This window comes from Tenebrio molitor, chromosome 5 (assembly GCF_963966145.1).
Source record: "Tenebrio molitor chromosome 5, icTenMoli1.1, whole genome shotgun sequence".
NCBI classification, from domain to species: domain Eukaryota; kingdom Metazoa; phylum Arthropoda; class Insecta; order Coleoptera; family Tenebrionidae; genus Tenebrio; species Tenebrio molitor.
The window spans coordinates 6,643,428-6,662,336 of NC_091050.1; the positions used below are offsets into that span (position 1 = coordinate 6,643,428).

The following is an 18,909-nucleotide window of genomic DNA, read 5'->3' on the forward strand; positions in this document are numbered from 1 at the left end:
AGAAGGCGTCATTATTTACTCCTGAACCGAACCCAGAAGTAGAATTTCTCTCCTACTGGTTAATAATTTTTAACCCAGGGTTAATAATGAACAACCGTCACCGCGTCACCTAGCAACGAAAGATTGTTCGTCGTATCACGTAGGAATAACAGAATGTTGAAGAGCAACAACAAATTTTTCATTTTTTACCAAATCGTTTTCGTCACCAGCGATTATTAATGTAAAACTTTGCTCCGGTCAGCCTCGCAAATACAAACAAATGATAATTGGGATCAATATTCGACGATTTATATTCAAACAAGTTCATGTGACGAAGCTTGTATTAGGCTGTTCTGTTTGTTGTTCGTTTGTCATATTTTTTATGTTAATATGTACTGTTATAATCCATAGAAAGTTGTTTATATTTAATTAGCTGCTCAAGTAGTTGACCAAACATAAAAACTAAAAAAATAAGATAAAGATATATCTTGTGGAAATCTAGAAACTTCTGCATATGAACTAACAACATCTAAAGTTTGAGTTAACAAAAAAAAATGCGACAAAGTGTTTTTTTTCCACTTATAGGTAATTTTTTTTTGCCTTAATCAAATAGAAACTGAAAAACAAAAACATCGAAAACGTGTGGCGCAGCGTGACATTAATAAAGAGCGATCAAATTAATTTGTAATCGAGTCATCCATGGATTTGAATCCGTTTGTCTTTTCGATTAATATACCCAGATCCCAGATCTAACCTGTGTTTTAAGCTGTGTTTTTTGTTCAAGAAACGACATACGATTTCGGATTCATGGATAACTCGATTACAAATTAATTTGATCGCTCGATATATGTATATACATAACCTAACTTTCATTGAGTGTGAGTGGTTGGGAAATAACGTTTTTCTTCTTTTTAAACCAACAGTTGCTGTCAAATATCTAACTACAGAATCTGGAAAAGTGCCCCGACTGCTTGCAGCGTTTCCACGTTGAATAGCAAGGGAAATCTTCTCTAAAAGGAATTTCTTTGATTTTGAATCGCGTGATTCCGCAATAAGTCGCTCTCCCATGAAAATTATAATTCTAATAGATATAATTATAATTCTAGATACCTATAGGTACCTAATTAGGTGTAAGAAGGTATTAGGTATTATTATATTTTAAGTACAGACTTGTAAGAATGCCTTTTTTCCACTCAACACTCGTACCTACAAGATTAATTTAGGAGTATTACATATTTTGAAAAAATATGTAAAATAGAAAATTAGTACCTACCTACTTAAATTTAATCACATTTTCAAAATGGCCACAGCATAACAGATAGTAGATGTAGATAATCGTAATTAAAAAAAATATATGAGTGAGATTGCAGTGTCGTTTTTCTTCGTTTTTACAAATATATTTACAGCTTGTCCTAGAACCGTCTCCGCATAGAAAACAGGCATGTGCCAACAGGAAAAGAGACTTCCAGACCCCGGCAACGCAAAATTGCGGTCATCCTACCTAGATGGTGCTCAACTTTGATTGGTCAAGTTTATGATGTCTTTTCTCGATTATCACTTGAGATAGGACTTTTTTTCTTTAAAACTCAGATTATCACATTTACCCAAATATGTAATTCCTTTTTTCTCTGGGGAGCCAGTTCTGGAACACCTGTATATTTTCCAAATTCAGACACAAGAAGCTTGAAAACATATTCACACAGGATTTGATTGAAAGCATTTTTACTTATTATGGAAGAACTACAATAAAATACAAATATGTAATTGAAATACACGTATTTATTTGTTTGTTTATTTATTTCATATTTATGTTTACTTGGTTTTTACATTTGTCATAATGACGGCGGTTTGGAAGACAATTTTAAAAATTTCCACTGTTCAAACAGGTGAATCTCCAGTTTTCCCTCGTTCGGAAGTTGGTCCGTCCCCAACGTAGCCTCCGCCTATGGCACCGTTTGCCATCCGTTATTTCAAAGACCGCGCTAGCTCCGATCCCTCCCCACCCAAGCCAGTCCCAGAATGGCGTGGTTTGCGCTTTCGTTGCCCTGCCTGTAACTTGTCCAATTTAGCCCGAGTTGGGTGTCTTGTAAAGGCCCCATCACGCCCAACTGTGTATTTTATCAATTAGAAGTGTCCCGCCGCAAAAACAAATTTCATAATCGACAAACGACAGTGTAGCTGGAGAAAAATCGAGGAGGCCGTGTATCCATATCGATTCGCGTGTGGTGAAGCACGGTTCACATCGGACAACAAGCCGACAGAGCAGTGTCCAACAATGCCCGTATTTATTCCGATGGACTGCGAGGATGACTACTGAAGTGAGCCAAAATTCTAAAACGGAATACGTACAGAACTCGGCACAGGTGGGTGTAGTTTCTGCTTGGTACAAGTTGGTGGTAATTTTAGGCCGTGGCCCGCTAGATTGTTAGTTTAGGGCGGAGATCGTGACGTTAGCTGTGGGAGTTGCTTTTGTCCCGGTTCCAAGATAGGAGAGGAGGTCGAACTTTGGCTCCAACCAGGGGTCGGAACTCATCCTTCTTCTTGGATACGGAGCCGAAGACTTCTTCGTTGCACGATGCTCGCCCGGGCGGACGTGTGGATTTTCTTTTTTCATTTAAATGCGGGTTGAGACGACTTTTTTTATTTACGCGACGATTGTTTTCGCTCGAGCGCATGCTGATGTTCGTCGATTGTTTCGACTGCAATTTACAATAATTTGCACATTCAAGGTTGCTGTACAACGACTATTAAATACCAAACGGCACGATTTGCCCTTCTCAAATTCCCGGCAATTCGTTTGAGATAAACTAACATTAATTTTATGATCCAGGTGTTCGCAAACTAAACCTCCCATCGATACCTTCTTCCTTTACAGTTTTTCTAAATTTTAACCTTAAAGGATAACGCTCAAGGAGATATAAAGTACCCACATAATTTACCTGCAAACCGGTTCTTCAGTTGCTTACAATGTGATGTCACTTCTAGCTTGACAGGAAGCGATATCTGTTTACAAATACCTACATAGTCAAAAAATTTGTTGATTCTAAAAAAAAAAAAAAAACACTAACTATTTTTCATAATAGAAATACGTAAAGTTTGTCCAGCGAGAGATTGGTTGACATAAAAACCACTAAATTGTACATAGAGGAAGTACCTAGTAGGTAACCTAGAGCACGTAAAATTTGAAATACATATTATCCTTCAAGCAGTAATATTTTTGCCCTGAAATTATGCTCTAATTAATGTGTTGTAGTGCATTTTGTAGTGTTGGGTTAATTTAATACAAATTAAAATGTCCCAATCTCTCGTTGGACAAAATATAGAAGAAGTCAGTTTTTATCAAAGAAACTAAATATGTACATATGTATTTACGATAGAATTTTATCTCCAATCATATAAACTTTATGTTTCAACACGATGTAGTTATTTAATCAATGGTTTCAACAAAGAAAAATACCTCCATTCAAAATGCATTCACTATTCACGCGACAGTTTCTTTAAAACAATTTCAATAAACTTTTTATCAGTAACAATTCTAGAGGTTCATTTTTATTTGGAAATTTCATGCCCTGACATGAAGATTTATTTGACATAAGTTCATTGGCGGAAAAGACTCAAAAGAAATTTGTAAAACAAAAAAAAAATCATTTCGAGAAATTGCTTTTGCATTAGGTTAAAAATGTTAAGCGTCAGTGCATAAAAATATTGTGGTTTTAGCCCGTGATAATGATCACAATTTTTTTTCTTTTTCGAGAAACACGTTTAGACATTGTCATCAACAGTGTGAATGAGGGAATGTTTTGCCGATCAAATAGAAAACCAACTATCGGGTGTTCATTTAAATGTATCCTCAAAGTTGGCGTTGAAGAGTCGATTGTGAACGCACCACTCGTCAGTCTGCAGAGTAAAAACACAAACAACGCAAAAAGTGAGGTTAGATTTAAATAGTTGATCCGTCATCTGTAATCCGTGGTGCGTTCAGAATCGACTCTTCAACGCCTACTTTGAGGATAAATTTAAATGAACACCTGATACAGATACAACAGCAAAGTTAAATTATTAAATACAAAATACCTTTTTATTTTTTATTTTGGGAACCTAATATTAGAAAAGAATTGTCGTATGCTTACGAAAATGTTCATAGTTCTTTATTTATACAGGGTGTAGAATGGATTTTGGTACATAGACACTTTACGTGTAATAGTGAAAATCCTCTGAGCTAATAAGTTCCCCTAATTATTTTCCAACAAAACCTTAAATACAAAAGTTTTAGAGTAAAAAAAATTGTACCTAAATCCTTTTCTAATTATTTTTTAACACCTTCTGGTTCTGTTAGACAAGAAAAATTAAATATCGATAAAATAGTAATAGCCATGACTCCCGACAACAATAAAGTTCATTTTTTGACAAACGTAACGAGTTTGCTGATTCCTCAAAGAATGAACTCTTTTAACAAAGAAGAAAAAGTTAACTTCGTAAAATGGTATTCCTCGGGATTGTCTTTTAGAGACATGTATTCTATCCGGAGCGAGCAATTCCAAGTTTGACATGTCAAATATCATACATTGTCATCTTTGTTTGTCACCTCGGTTACGCTTCCCAGCTATGGCTAATTTGACAAATTCTTTAATTCTTTTTGCCATTATTGTGTACTTCCGGAAGAAACTCTACAACTTTTATATTTAAGAGTTTGTTCTAAAAAGGGGGCCAATATCCGAGGATTTTTACTTTTACACGTAAAGTGCCGATGTACCAAAATCTATTCCACACCCGATATGTAAATTCGCTTAATCTTTAAACATCAGTGCCACCCCGGTGTGTCCCAATTAAGCGGAATGCACTATATAGATTACGTAGAATTTCCTAATTTACAGGAAATTTTTTGATGTAAACCACAAACAAACAAAATATTGAAAGCAAGTTTCAGAAAGTAAACGGTTTGTTTCCTTTTTTTTGCATAATGGAGAAACATCAGTTTTCCAAAAAACACCTCAGTACATGGAGCACAATTTTCTAACTGTACTTGAGTATAATAAATAATAATATCTACATATTTTGAAGATTTTGTTAAGAAATACATAGGTAGTCAGTACAGTAACGTTTGTAATGAATTATTGACTTTTTCTAAAAATGACTCTTTTTTGTGTGCTACAAGTTTAAATTCTGCTGTCTTATCTGGGTATCGTAAAATTTAAAACGATTAGTTTTTACAAGTTGGTTGATCAAAGTTTTTGAATCTAAATTTAACGCAGAATTCCTAGAGCTATAGCATAATTTCAATATGTATATATTTTTTGGATTGTTTATAAGTACAGTTAATTTCAAAATGAGTACCTACACTTAATTTTCTACAGTGTGAAATGCACTTACATAAAATCATTCGATAAGGAATTATAAAAAATGCATACACATACGTAGGTGTGTACTAATTTTTCACACCAGGTTTGATGGAACCATTTTATTCTTATTTATTTTCAGACCAAAAATGAAGCAATGAATAGGTATTGACATTTACGATACGCATTCGATTTTATACATGTGTTCATGTGTACACACTTATTTTTGAATTTTACTTCACTGAAAAGCGACTGCAATTTTTTGCTCCACTTTGATAACCATCAGACCACCCATTATTTGAAAATCCGCAACAAACCAGTTGCTGAAAACGTTTTTTTGATTTATTACGTTATTAATTTAACATTAAAACCGATTTATGGGCCGTCTCTTTATATCTCCCTGCAGATCAGTACACTCGCCGAACTCGTAATGTTTACGTTTCTCCTTTTCCCCCAAAAACCACGCCGGTTAAACTTTAAGGCCGGATCCGGCCCCGCGATATCGCGCCTTCTGTGCGTAATTCAGAACTCGTTACGCAATGCGTGCATCGACTCTAATATGGCATAGAACGTAGACGAGTATGCAGCAACATCTGATGCCCCGCCCTGTTGTGATTGCAGGAAAACAAGCCCACCCCCTCGCCGCTCGCGCTGCTGGCCGCGACCTGCAGCAGAATCGGACCCACCTCGAACGAACCGACGCCTCCCACCATCACCATGTCCACTACGCCTACCCCTGTTAAAAATGTGCCGGTGGCTAATCCCCAGGTGGTCAGCGTGCCCGTCGGCCTGCCCCAGCAGATATCCCAACAACTACTGCAGCAGCAGGGCGCTCAGCTGGTCAGCGCCGCCGCAGGACAGAATCTGGCGTACAATGTGATGCAGCCCATGCAGACGGTCACCGTCGATGGCCAGGAGGCTCTCTTCATTCCTGCAATGTCGCTCGCAGGTATAGCCTGTTCACGTGACTCTGACAGATCCAGATAAAACTACAATATTCACCAAATCTACGAGCCGGCACTTTGCACTTTTGTATGCCGCTATGGTAGAGCTAAATTTGAATTTTGCGAGCGCTGCTCCACGCAGATATAGGTTGAATAACCGAGCATTTGGAAACCGGGGTTTTACATTTTCTGTCTGCCCATTCCATTAGGATGTATTTTAAAGAAAAATAACCTTTTTATATTCCCGCTGGCCCTTGCTGATAAATTTGAATTTTATAGTTTTACAGCTCGATCCTTCAGACTCACGGGAAATAAATTTTATCTAGTCCAAGATTTATAAAAAAGAATTTATTAGCTAATTAGTTTTTGTTTTCGTCCCGTACAAAGTACCAACACTTCATAATTCATCTCTTTACTGATTTTTTTTTTACATTTTTCTTTCAAGCACGTACAAGATAAAAAAGAATTATTTTTACCAAGTCCAGTTTTGCAATGTTTTTTTTTAATCTTTTTCTAATATACGAAACTTTGATTTCTCTGTGACGTTTTTTAATTCTTCGGGGTTAACAGACTATTTTGGATGAATTTTGGCGGAAAAATACATTAGACATGGAGCTCATAATTCACTTCGCGGCTCATTTGAGGCTGCGTGCTGCGTGTTCTCCCCTTCGGAAGTTGAAGTTAATCGTAAGTTATTTTTATCTACAGGAGGACAGCAGCCTCAGCAGATCTTCAGCCCTGGCCAAATAATCCGTGCCCCCGGTGTTCTTCCCACGAATCTTCAGACAGTTCAGCTCTCCAACGGGCAGAGCGTGGCTGTCCGCCCCACGATGCCACAAGTTGTTCAGTTTCCGATGCAGCAGACGATACCGATCCAAGTTCCGATATCGTCCGGCAACGGCCAAACGATCTACCAGACCATTCATTTCCCCGTGCAGTTAGCAACGACGGCTATGCCCAATATAATTCAAGCTCAACACATCATGCCCCAGGTCGCGAGCATTATCACCCCAAACGGACAACTCCAGCAAGTTCAAATCGCCACGTCGGTGGCAGCACCGGCTCAGACGCCCACGTCGGTTTCACAAAGTGCTACTGTGCAATCAGATGTGACTACCCCGCTCACTTTTACTGGGGCTAACGGACAGCAGTTCACTGTCATACCCGCCACAAATTTACAACAAGTCAGAGGGACCAATATTATACAAGTTCCTAACATACAAACGATACCTACTGTGCAGAACATACCTGGTACGTATGGTCGTTCTGGCTCGGTCGTCTTGTCTGAACGTGAGTTTAGGTCTAGGAAATGTTCAAGTGATAACGCAGCCCACGGCTACGTCGCAGATCGCGGTGGGGCAACACATCCAGCAGGACCCCAACGACCCCAACAAGTGGCAAGTTATTCCGAATGTTACCACCACTCAGCAGACCGCGCCCCCCCTAACACCTGGTGTAGTGGTGACGGCTACGCCGCCGGAAATCAACAACACCACTCCGGTGGGAGAGAACGGTCAGGATGGCCTACAGAAACAAAGAGTGAGGAGGGTGGCGTGCACTTGTCCAAACTGCCAAGAGGGCGAAAGGCATGCCGACAGAAAGAAGCAACACATCTGCCATATTCCCGGTTGTAATAAAGTGTACGGAAAGACTTCGCATTTAAGGGCGCATCTTAGGTGGCACACGGGAGAGAGACCGTTTGTGTGTAGTTGGTTGTTTTGTGGAAAGAGATTTACAAGATCTGATGAGTTACAAAGACACAGAAGGACACATACTGGAGAAAAAAGGTTCCAGTGTAATGAGTGTAGTAAAAAGTTTATGAGATCTGATCATTTATCGAAACATTTAAAAACGCATCAGAAGCAGAGGATAACGGTAAGAGGGAAATAGTATTTAATAAGTCAATTTGAACACATTTGCAATAGAAAAGGTCGTTTTTTTGGTAGACAGTTAGAAATTGGTGGTTTAATGGTGTAAAGATTGATCAGGTGCAATGTTACTCTTTTCACCAAAATTTAAACTCGTATTTTCTATTCTGGTATTAGTAGTTTTGCACATTTTGAACGTTTGTTTTATTTATTGTTTGTGATTTATGATGCATTTTCTTTTATTTAAAATTATGTCTTACAGCGAGTTAGCGGAGATGACATTGACGACGTTCAAGAAGAGAAAGAAGAGTGGGAAGAAGGGCAATCTGACGAACAAGCAAAACCTATGTGGATTACTGACAGTAAAAACAATATTAAATATGAAATCACACAAGTTAATTATGCACAGGTAGTTAAAATAATTAATCCATTACAAGTTAGTACTTAATGTAATTTCATCATGACTTTCACCTCTTTGGTTGGTCATGTCACAATAATCTTTACACCATTATTTTGCCTGTTTGCAGATTCTGAACCTCCTCAAATATTTATTTTATTTTGCGTTGCAGGAGGCCGCCACGTCGACTCAATCTGCCTCATCAGATAGTTCCAGTGAAGAAAAAATGATGATCACCATTAATGCCTGTGAAGCTGATGAACTCATAATAGCAGACCCCCTTGACAGCTGAGCTTCCATTCTGTGGTTAGAATCGGAATGTCCCTTGTAAAATTTGTTGTGTGGTTATGTTTGAAAATTTGTACGTAACAAAATTGTACATATGTTTATACCCTGAATATATAGTTTATTATACATTTGTTTTCTACTGGTTTTCAATAAAAGTATGTCCAGGATAAACAAATGACTCAACATAAGAATCTAAAAACCAGTTTTATTAAATATATAAAATTACAAAAATACTAATTACAGTGCTTTTCAAGCACCCTAGTTTCTTATACAATGGACTTCAACCATGTGTTTCTTGTAACCCTCTCTATAATTAAAGGCTTCAGGACATAAATGACAACAATACATGTTTGTCAAATCTGAATGCACCAGTCTAACATGATATTTTAAGGCAGATTGGTTTGAATAAACTTTACCACAGTGTGGACAGTTTCCACACTGTGAACTGTGATGAGGTTGTACCTCCACAGCCCTTGAAATGTGAATACTTCCTTCTCTTTGTATAATATCATCTGGTAATGGCTCACTACTATCATAGGAATCTTCTTCAATTTTAATTGTTTGTTGGAGAAATTCTGTTGGACGGTCGAAAGTTGATGGGCTGGATGAACCAGATGATGTGGATTTAATTATTCGTTTGTCCAGTTCCATTTCTGGTGGTTTCCTGGGGATAAAAACTGACTTGGGGACATCAGACAAGCCTTGGAGTAGATTTAGTTGTTCTTGGCCATAAGGAAGAGATGAAGGAGACTTTCCTAAAATAAACTGTCAGATTAAGAATCAAGACAATAGGTGCAGATTACCAGCAACTGGCTGTGACATTAATGATCTTTCTAGGATACTCTCAGGCTTCTCAAGAGCAGCTTCCAGAATAGAACTCTGCTGATCTCCCTTTTCACTCACAACAACTTCTACATTTTCATTGACATCTGCACAATACTCTTCCTCACTTTCATTAGAACTGGTTTTTATTTTATCTGACTCTTGAGTTAAACTTGAGGATTCTTTAACCACATTTGTTTCTTTAGGGGAATTTGGATGAACATTATCACTATTTATCACTTTTGATTTTGGCTTATTCAAAAATTTTGCTTTTTTTGATGGTTGCTCAAGAGTATCAATTTTTTGTAACTTGGTTTTCTTTGGAGTCTTTTTTGAAACATTTTCATTTGTATTGTTTAAACCAGATACTTGTAAGAGTTTGGCAGTCTGTAAAAAGGAAGCTAATTGCTCTTCAGATACTAGAACTTCACCATGATACATAAAATTTATTATGGCAATTAGGTCAGTATATAAAACGTCTTTTAAAATTATTATTGGATGGGAACATGGATTTTCCTGCAAAAAAAAGCAACTTTCAAGTTACACCATATAAAAGTATTACAGTCAATAAACACCTTAAAAACAGTGCGAAAGTAAGGGCTGCAAGCAGATAAAATGAATTTGTGTGCTTTCACATTAATTCCTTCGCATGTTAACGTGACATCTGTGAGGTCTTCTGTATTTTGCAAACTTTCAAAGGCATTCAGAATATTATTCTGAAAATTATTCCATTTTAAACAAAATTGTTTTGAAGTCATTATCTTCTGACGCTCTGCAGTGTTTCATTTATATCTTCGTAAAATTCCAGTACTTTTAATTGAGAAAATATAAACAAATAATTAATTAACTTATAAAAGAAAATAACCACGTATTAAAATAAAAACGAAAACATACATGACTGAGATGTCAAATGTGTCATTTGTCAAAATGATTGGGAAATGTTCTTTCTTTCTGACCAACTGGTATAAGAGTTTACCAACAGAATGATGTCATCAGATTTATAACTTATTTTACGGGACATCCTAACATAACAGTACATAACAAATTACGACAACAGTTATACTACTATTCTAAAATTAAAATTAAAGCATCGATTTTTGCTACTACTTTTTTAATCAGATTTGAACCAAATTGAAGTGACAACAGCTTATCAGTATCGCTACCATGGTTATTAAGCACGTATGTAGTTGATTGAATCAAACAATGGTCACGTGATGATTTATAATTTACTACACAACAAATCAAACGATGTTGACAGGCACTATCAAGAACGAAAAGATAATTTTAATCTATAAAATATATCGTAGGAGTAGTTGTTATCTTTTTTGAGATCTCTTTACTTATATCAATGATAAAAAATTGTAAAAGTAAAATAATCTATTGCGTGATTCTGTTCCCGAATTGTTAACAAAAAATGTTTGAAAGAAATCCTGGTTGCGAGTTGGGTAATTATATATTAACTGAAGGTGATTTTTCGATGTTCACATAATTTTTTTAGATTTAGGATGGCTTAACAATGTCAACATTAATTTGAACGCTGTGAATAATGCTGTACAAAATCTTCTAAATGCTCGTGAACTGAAAGATGAACATAGAGCAGCCTGGTTACTGAGAGCAATTACATGCATTGATTTAACAACTTTGGGAGGAGATGATACCCCAAGCAATATTTCAAGACTGTGTCACAAAGTAAAAAAAGCTATATTAAATAGATTCAGATAGAAGTCTCAACAATTTATGTAATTTTAGGCTGCAAAACCTTTACCAAAAGATTTGTTAAATGAACTTGGATTTGAATATGGTGCAGACTGTGCTATAAGGACTGCAGCTATTTGTGTTTATCCTTCTCGTGTTGAGGATGTGGTTAAAACCTTAAAGAAGTTAAATGTTCTAGATAAGATAAATGTTGCTTCTGGTATTTAACTTCCTTAAAATAATTATGATTTTTTTGATTGTGAAGTTATAGTGGCAACTGGGTTTCCTAGTGGACAAATGCCTTTAAAAACGCGTTTAGAAGAAATTAAATATGCTGTTGAGAAAGGGGCTACAGAAATTGATATTGTAATTGACCGTAGCCTTGTGCTTACTGGTAAATGGGAAGTGCTGTATCAGGAAATTCAACAAATGAAAGAAGCTTGTGGTACAGCACACATGAAGGCTATTTTAGCTACAGGAGAATTGGGGACATTAAATAATGTAAGCTTTAATAATTTTTTTTTTGCGTATCTTATTAAATGCACAGTTTTTTTCATTCATTTGCGTTCATAAAATATGTAGTTTTTGAATCGGTCCAGAAGCGTTAAAAAAAGTGCCATAGCGGTTCATTTTTTCACGTATTTGTGTTAAAAAAAGTTTTTTATGAACGCGAATGAATGAAAAAACCCGTGCATTTAATAACCGACGCCAAAAAATGTTTGTATGCAACTCGTTAGTAAAGTATCTTTTTTTTTTACTCGGCGGATTTGCGTACTCGCTTCGCTCGTGCGGCAGATTTAACTTCTCGTAAAAAAAAGTATTACTTTACTCACTTGTTACATAAATAACGATTGTATTATAATAATTATAATTTCAAAATTTACACAGATTTATAAAGCCTCTCTTGTTGCAATGATGGCAGGTTCTGATTTTATCAAAACATCAACAGGTAAGGAGAGCATAAATGCCACCTTACCCTTTGGCATTGTAATGAGTAGAGCTATTAAAGAATATTATGACAAATATGAATATAAGGTAAGGTAAAACAATACAAAACATGTCTAAAAAATAATTTGGATTTATCAAGGTGGGGTTGAAACCTGCTGGTGGCATAAGAACTAGTAATGATGCCATTTCTTGGCTGGTAATGGTAAAAGAAGTTTTGGGAAATGAATGGCTTAACAATGAATTGTTTCGTTTCGGCGCTTCAGGACTCTTGGGTGATATAGAATATAATTTGTTCAAGTATGTAACACAATGTTATCCTGCTCCTTATGAATTTACAATGGGTTAAAAGTTAAACATATTTTTCATATTTTAATTTCTATTTAACGATATTGTTCAGAAAAAGTAATTTTTGTCAATAAACAAGATTTTTGAAAATGTGAGAACATCTGGTGCATCGCTGGTTGCATATACTACATCAAGTATGCAACAGAACATCGTAACGTCACAGCGTCCCCGTCAGCTATCGGTCTTTCAGCGTCGCATCAAAGAAATGTTATGCACTCACATTGCACAACATGTGTGCAAGTCTGGACTGGAGGGCGTAACGTACCAAACGACTCCAAGACTGATGGAACGGCATTATGTTCGCCCCATGATAGGTACGCCACAATGTTACGTTACGTCTCAACCTCGAAATGCCGTATCTTCGACGCGTAACAAAAAAAAACGCGACGATGTTCAATTGCATGTCTGTACCCACCTTCACTGTTTCTTTTTCATATTGGTTGTTGGATAGATTGTTGAAAGCTCTGATAATGGGATGAACTATTTTTAAAATAAACGGAAGGCAGTATATTAAAACGTATATTTCGTAGAATAAAAAATAGTTAACAAGAGAGCAAAAAATAACATCTCTCAAGAACTTTAATCCTAAACGACTAATTAAACCAATATAAAACATTGATTTGTATAATACATATGTTTTGCGTTATTTGAGCACTTTTGCCTAAAAAGTTTTACATTGTTGTTGCTAATACTTGTTAGAATTTGCCGAAGTTGCCATCTGCGTGGTAACCTTCGTGGGGATGTGCGTCGTAGTTGACCATTTGGAGTTTTCCAAGCTTGTCGAAGAAACCGAAATGACCCTTCACAATCCCCTCCTTATCTCTTTCTTCATATCTGAACTGCCTGTTGTGACTGTAAATAACAACAAAATACGTGAGTACGTAATTACATGTTCCGTGCAAGGTTACAATGTAACACTTCCTGATGTCTTTCCTGCTAGACAATTTGCGCAATCGGAACAATAACGAACACGAGAAAAACTACCGTTCATGTTAGTACAAACAATTTGAAGTGACCCCATTTCAGATCTTTATCTCTTCGAGAAATTAATGAAGTAAACGTGTGCACAAGAAAAAGACAACGCGTAATTAAAATAATCTAGTTGCAGTACTTTCCAGATAACATGATAAATTTTTCGATTTTACACATAATTAGAAAGTGAATACCGGTAGTAATATTATTGTTTTCTTATTGTCGGTACTTGGTTTGAGTAGTTGTAATGAAGCATTAATTGGAGGTCTCAAGGTTGAATTCTAAGCACAATATTTTTTAGGTGTGCGAAATCAATTTGTTACGCCGTGACGTTAGTTATAAAACTGGAAACGATAATGATAATAAAAATTATTCGGTCGCAATGATTTGTTAGAAGCGTGATCAGGCGGAAAGAGCAGTGTGTTCAGTGATACAAGTTGCAGAAGAATTTTAAGAAAATTAATTGAAAGTCGCATTAGCTATTACTCTTAAAGTCCACATAGTTGGTGATAATAATCTTTTTCATATCGCTTCTGCTGTGCGATATAACTATAAACAAAACAAGGTTATTGTTCTATTAATGGAAATATTGTGCAGTACAGTACAGCGTGTCACAGACTTAAAAATGTTTTCTTTAACTGACAAGTGCATTTTTAAAGTCGGTGTATGGAGTTGATGCTAAAGTAAAAAGTATTAATTAGGTAATAGGCATATTCAAATCAAATAAAAAATTCAGTCAAGTGAAACGTTGAATAATTTAGCTTTTTTGGTAACTTTAAACAATAATCTTATTTTGATATTTGTTTTCTGAATGAAAATCAAAAACTTGTTTGAAATAAGTGGAAAGTGGTCTTTAAAGAGTAAAGGAATCTCAAGCTAAAGTTTTACCCTTTGCCAGTGTCAAAACCCCATTTGTAGCTGTGAGGTCCATCATGCCCTGTCATATGAAACTCGTGACGCTCCCCGTGAGGGGCTGAAGAAGAAGAAGAATGAGTAAGAGGAGAAGAGATTCCAAGAGAAGCAGTTAAGTCAGCGCTGGCACCCTTGCCGAACCCTCCATGAGGCGCCACGCTTTCGGTATCGAACCGCTCGGTAAACCTCGAGTCGGACAGCTTAGGCTGCGCGAAGAATTTTGGTACCTGAAGTTCTTTTTGATTTTCATTTTTGGCCAAGCTATCAAAGACCTTGTTCAAGCTTTTCTGTTTGGCGATAAACTGCTTCTCGTCAATGGGTTTGAGAACAATCTCTTGTTTGGGCTTGCTGGAATATGGTTTACTTTTGATGTGAATTTCTTTGTTGAATTTTTTGGGGTAGTAGTTAGTCGGTATGTTTTGTTGAGTCAGGGATGCAGGAACTTCGTAAAAGAATTTAGGGTCGTTGTTGGGATTCCATGATTTTTCGGACGGCGCGATCAGATCTTGCGATGGGACCGGTACTTGATAGTAGTTTGGTTCGGAATTGTATTGCGGAGCTTTCAAAGCTGTGTTCAGGTCGGGGGCGAAGAAAGGAACTTGAGACGGTTCTGATTTTGGCAACTGAAGATTTGTTGGCAGCGCAAAGGCTTCGTATGCAGGTGTATCGCTGTAACTTTGTGGATTGTAGCTGTCGTCGATGTTTTCGGTTTGGTATGGCTTCGGGCTATTTGTAGTCGGTAACGCTCTTACTATCGAACTAATAGCAATGCAGTATACCTGAAAGTAATTAAAAATTTCCTTTTATATCCAGCTAATAAAATTGCAGAAACAATTTGCTACATTATTAAAATCCATTTCCGCATCTCTACTTGCGAAGAAAATTTATTTGCATGATAATAAATACTTTCTTTTTTTAGCACTTTACCATCAAGTGAGTTGTGTAATTAAGTAAATTATTGATATTCAAAATGCGACATCCTTTTATGGACATAACGTGAGGGCCTATTTATAAAATATAGAACATGAATTTTGCAATCTCGCTGATTATATAATTCGCATTGCCACTGACTGTGACAAGACAAACGATCATAAAAGTAAAGGGCAATGGTGTAACAAGACGGGACTCGTCGTAATGGATTGTTTTCAAATTACGCCCACATCACACCCATCCTATAAATTACTGGGTCAAAAGTCGCGCGTTTCGCAACAAATAAAAATCAAAAACAGAAGTTTTCGAATTACTCCGGGTTACAAAATTTATTACGATTATTACCGAGCGGACTAATTTAGTTGCTTTCGTTTTCGATCAGATCAAGACAACCTTTCACTTTTTTTAAATAAACAGTACATTTCTCTAGCAGTGAACTTGAGGTAGACGTTACTTTCTCCCCATTTCTTCGAAACTCGGTTACGGTGGCTGAACTGGTTCAAAAGATTCAATGCGTGAATAAAAAATACTACCGGAGAGATTAGGAACTAGAAAAAACAGTATGTACTCGTATTTCGATCTTGATTAACAAACCAGACTACAATTAAAGAACAATTAAAACTAGTTTTCTCGCAACTGGCCACCGATTGTCAAACATGTGGTCTTTGACATAATTTTCGTCGGGAAATTTACTTTCCAAATGACAATTTCTGATTTAGCCCAAATGTGCTGCGCCCATGGTCAAAATTTCACTTTTACTCCAAAAGGAACCGCGTCTGAATACGAAGATACAACAACAACACTTTCAGTGAACAGGGAAATAATCAAATCTATTTTTAACCACAATATTTAAAACATTTTATTTACACAAAATTTAATTGCAAAGACTAGCTCATTAGATCTGCAGAAGCGAGTAGACATTGACAAAAAGTGAGGAAGTTGCAAAACTTTAAAGACGTAGGTATTTGTTGTATTGTTTACAATTTTATTTAAGTAGCAACAATAGTTTAAATTTACTGCCGCTTCACGTATCCATTGTGCGTTGATACGACTGTTTTTTTTTAATTGTAGGAATGGTAAATATACATTTACCATCGATAGGTACTTTTTTTTCATTAAGTTAGCATCTTTTGTTACTTATTAACTCATTAGTTATTACTACTACGAATATTTATATGGTTGCCATCAACAGCATTGCCATAACTGTTGTTAATCATTCCATTTAAAATCGTATCTACTTTGCATTTAGTTTTTTAATTTCTGACCTTGTCAAATAAGTATTTCTGTGCTGATACTTAAAAAAGATTCAAGACGTAATATATATTTTCAATCAATTTTTTATTTGAAAACATGTGAATTTCCACAATTTTTTCAAAACTAGTTCGTCAATTATTTAATTGAATAACAAGTATAAAATTCCCCGGACCTTGAAATGGTAATTTTTGGTTAAGCATCACTAATCAAACAAAAATAAAACATAAACCGCAACAAGAGGTATCGACTTCGCTGGTCTGGAATGAAAATGAACTGCAATGTAAATTGCTTTGTGTCACATTATTAATATCATGGAGAAAGTGACAATGTAAAATAAGTTAACGACGAAAAACGAAAGGAGAATTTGACATTGGCCATCATTTAACTAGCTTTATTAACTCATGCTGTTTCCTCATTAAATTAGGATGACATTATGATTAGCTAACTTCTGGGTTTTTTATGCAAACAGAATAATCACTTTTTTATATTCTCATCAAATGTTAAAGCGATATATTATTATTTTCTTTTCATAAATTAACTCTGTAATTTTTAATTACTTAAGGCAATATTAAACAACTTCATTAAGAATTATTATTATCGGGAAAAGTGAAACAGTATACCAAATACATTATTTCCAGTTCATTATTATATTGCGTCAAAATTGAGTAGTATCACACATTCAAACAGAAATTACATGCTTGACAAGGGAACTGTAAAAATTCCGATTTTTTTATGCTTTCAAGTTACATAAAACTCATAAAAGTGAGATTAAATACTGAAATAAAATTAATCGAAAGGTAGGAAGTGGTGCTGAAATAAAGTTAAAAAAATAAGGAGTGGTTTATTATTTAAAAAATTATTTTCAAAAATGTATTTTTTTTATTTATTTAAAAAAAAAATATAGAAATGGGTAGGTGTTAAGCGAAGTAAAATTATTAGTAGACAGGATGTAAATAAGTTTTACTTACCAACTTATTTAGTAAAGCCATTACTAATGTAAACACCAAACACTATTTCACTTTGAAACTGCAACAATAAATATCAACATTATCATCCTTTCTAAGCTCTTATATAGTTTACCATTTCTCCCGCGCAGATTTTCGTACGTCATCTCAAAAATACTCGGATAAATTCGTTTTGTTTTGTGTTGACAGTTCTAAAATAACAACATCTGCTTTTTGTTAAATATTTTACTTGCAGCAACAATTTTGTCGCACTTTGAGGAATTTGCGATAAAAAAGTAAAAGGAAATTAAGACGTGATAACATGAGACCATAAAAGTGCAGATGAAGCCAGCAGACATTTTAAAGTTGAACAGTTTTATTAACACTTCACAATAGGAAAGTGAAAAAGTTGTCTGTATTTCCATTCTATTGACACATTGTCATCGATAAATAAATTACTGCAATGATCGTAACGTGAAGAAGTTACTGTAATCACAAAATATTGTGATATTGTTAGCAATAGCTCATGCAGTTAAAACTGAACAAAGAAAGAACTGATGTCTTTTATTGTAGTATCTCATGGGTGGATGATGTTCACGTGAATGGTTTTTATTAAAATTTGTGGAGATTTATACAAATAAGGATGTCTTTTGTTATCGAAAATATTATTTATTTAAATTTGCGTTTCCTGTGTAATTATTATCCATAAACTAAAGAAAAGTTCGTGTATAAAAAATGAATATGCAAGAGGCTGTGGTTAACAAATTATGAAAAGTTCACCTTACTTTCAATAATCTGTAAAAAGTTCTTTCTACAAACAATAAATATTCAAATATCTGTTAAAACCTACGTGCTTTGCATATTAAAGTGGAACGATGACTTTGTTCAATGTTGCGGATTTATCTTCGTCATTGATAGAAGTTGTTATAAAATAGACCACAAATAATTTCTGAACATTTAACGTTAAAAAATAACACAATTCAAGTGACAAGCTTTTTGTACTATTGTTTTTTAACATTGTGAAGAGGAAGTGGTTTCATTTGAACATGTTATTTTTAGAATTTTTTTTCGAAGCAGTCGGTAAAATTGGTGCTACTCTAAATTCATTTATTTATTCGTAGTAGAAAGTACCTACATAGGGAAATGTAATGTAAATTTTTTAATAACGATTAGCTCAGAACTCTGTCAATATTAACCGTAAATCAACAGATACGTTCTCATAAATGACCATTGAAGGTGAAATTTAAGAATTTTCGTAATTAAACGAAAGTGAAA

At 35.3% G+C, this 18,909-nt stretch overlaps 4 protein-coding genes across 6 annotated transcripts; 2 read left to right on the forward strand and 2 right to left on the reverse strand.

Annotated features, from left to right (window-relative positions):
- The first annotated feature begins 1,958 nt into the window (after window positions 1-1,958).
- On the forward strand, window positions 1,959-8,938 carry LOC138131672 (specificity protein transcription factor 3-like). Of its 2 annotated transcripts, XM_069048831.1 has the most exons (6): window positions 1,966-2,342; window positions 5,937-6,264; window positions 6,968-7,510; window positions 7,560-8,134; window positions 8,390-8,536; window positions 8,697-8,938. In XM_069048831.1, the coding sequence occupies exons 1-6, from the start codon at window positions 2,286-2,288 to the stop codon at window positions 8,814-8,816; spliced, it is 1,770 nt and encodes a 589-aa protein (XP_068904932.1). In that variant the 5' UTR covers window positions 1,966-2,285; the 3' UTR covers window positions 8,817-8,938. The 2 variants fall into 2 exon arrangements, with proteins under 2 accessions (XP_068904933.1, XP_068904932.1); XM_069048832.1 differs by lacking the exon at window positions 8,390-8,536 and having other exon boundaries at window positions 1,959-2,342.
- A 59-nt stretch (window positions 8,939-8,997) lies between these two features.
- Window positions 8,998-10,538, reverse strand: LOC138131676 (protein tramtrack, beta isoform-like). Its single transcript, XM_069048838.1, has 3 exons — window positions 10,210-10,538; window positions 9,616-10,150; window positions 8,998-9,567 (listed from the first exon to the last, which is right to left on the reverse strand). The coding sequence occupies exons 1-3, from the start codon at window positions 10,390-10,392 to the stop codon at window positions 9,071-9,073; spliced, it is 1,215 nt and encodes a 404-aa protein (XP_068904939.1). The 5' UTR covers window positions 10,393-10,538; the 3' UTR covers window positions 8,998-9,070.
- Window positions 10,539-10,896: 358 nt separating this feature from the next.
- Dera (deoxyribose-phosphate aldolase) lies at window positions 10,897-12,714 on the forward strand. The gene is made up of 6 exons (XM_069048855.1): window positions 10,897-11,079; window positions 11,133-11,323; window positions 11,384-11,549; window positions 11,601-11,830; window positions 12,218-12,364; window positions 12,417-12,714. Exons 1-6 carry the CDS (start codon window positions 11,049-11,051, stop codon window positions 12,621-12,623), a joined length of 972 nt encoding a protein of 323 aa, XP_068904956.1. The 5' UTR covers window positions 10,897-11,048; the 3' UTR covers window positions 12,624-12,714.
- Window positions 12,715-13,127: 413 nt separating this feature from the next.
- LOC138131685 (uncharacterized) lies at window positions 13,128-17,797 on the reverse strand. Of its 2 annotated transcripts, none has more exons than XM_069048853.1 (3): window positions 17,659-17,797; window positions 14,483-15,285; window positions 13,128-13,474 (listed from the first exon to the last, which is right to left on the reverse strand). In XM_069048853.1, exons 1-3 carry the CDS (start codon window positions 17,677-17,679, stop codon window positions 13,318-13,320), a joined length of 981 nt encoding a protein of 326 aa, XP_068904954.1. In that variant the 5' UTR covers window positions 17,680-17,797; the 3' UTR covers window positions 13,128-13,317. The 2 variants fall into 2 exon arrangements, with proteins under 2 accessions (XP_068904954.1, XP_068904955.1); XM_069048854.1 differs by having other exon boundaries at window positions 13,292-13,474; window positions 14,734-15,285; window positions 17,659-17,796.
- Window positions 17,798-18,909: the final 1,112 nt, after the last annotated feature.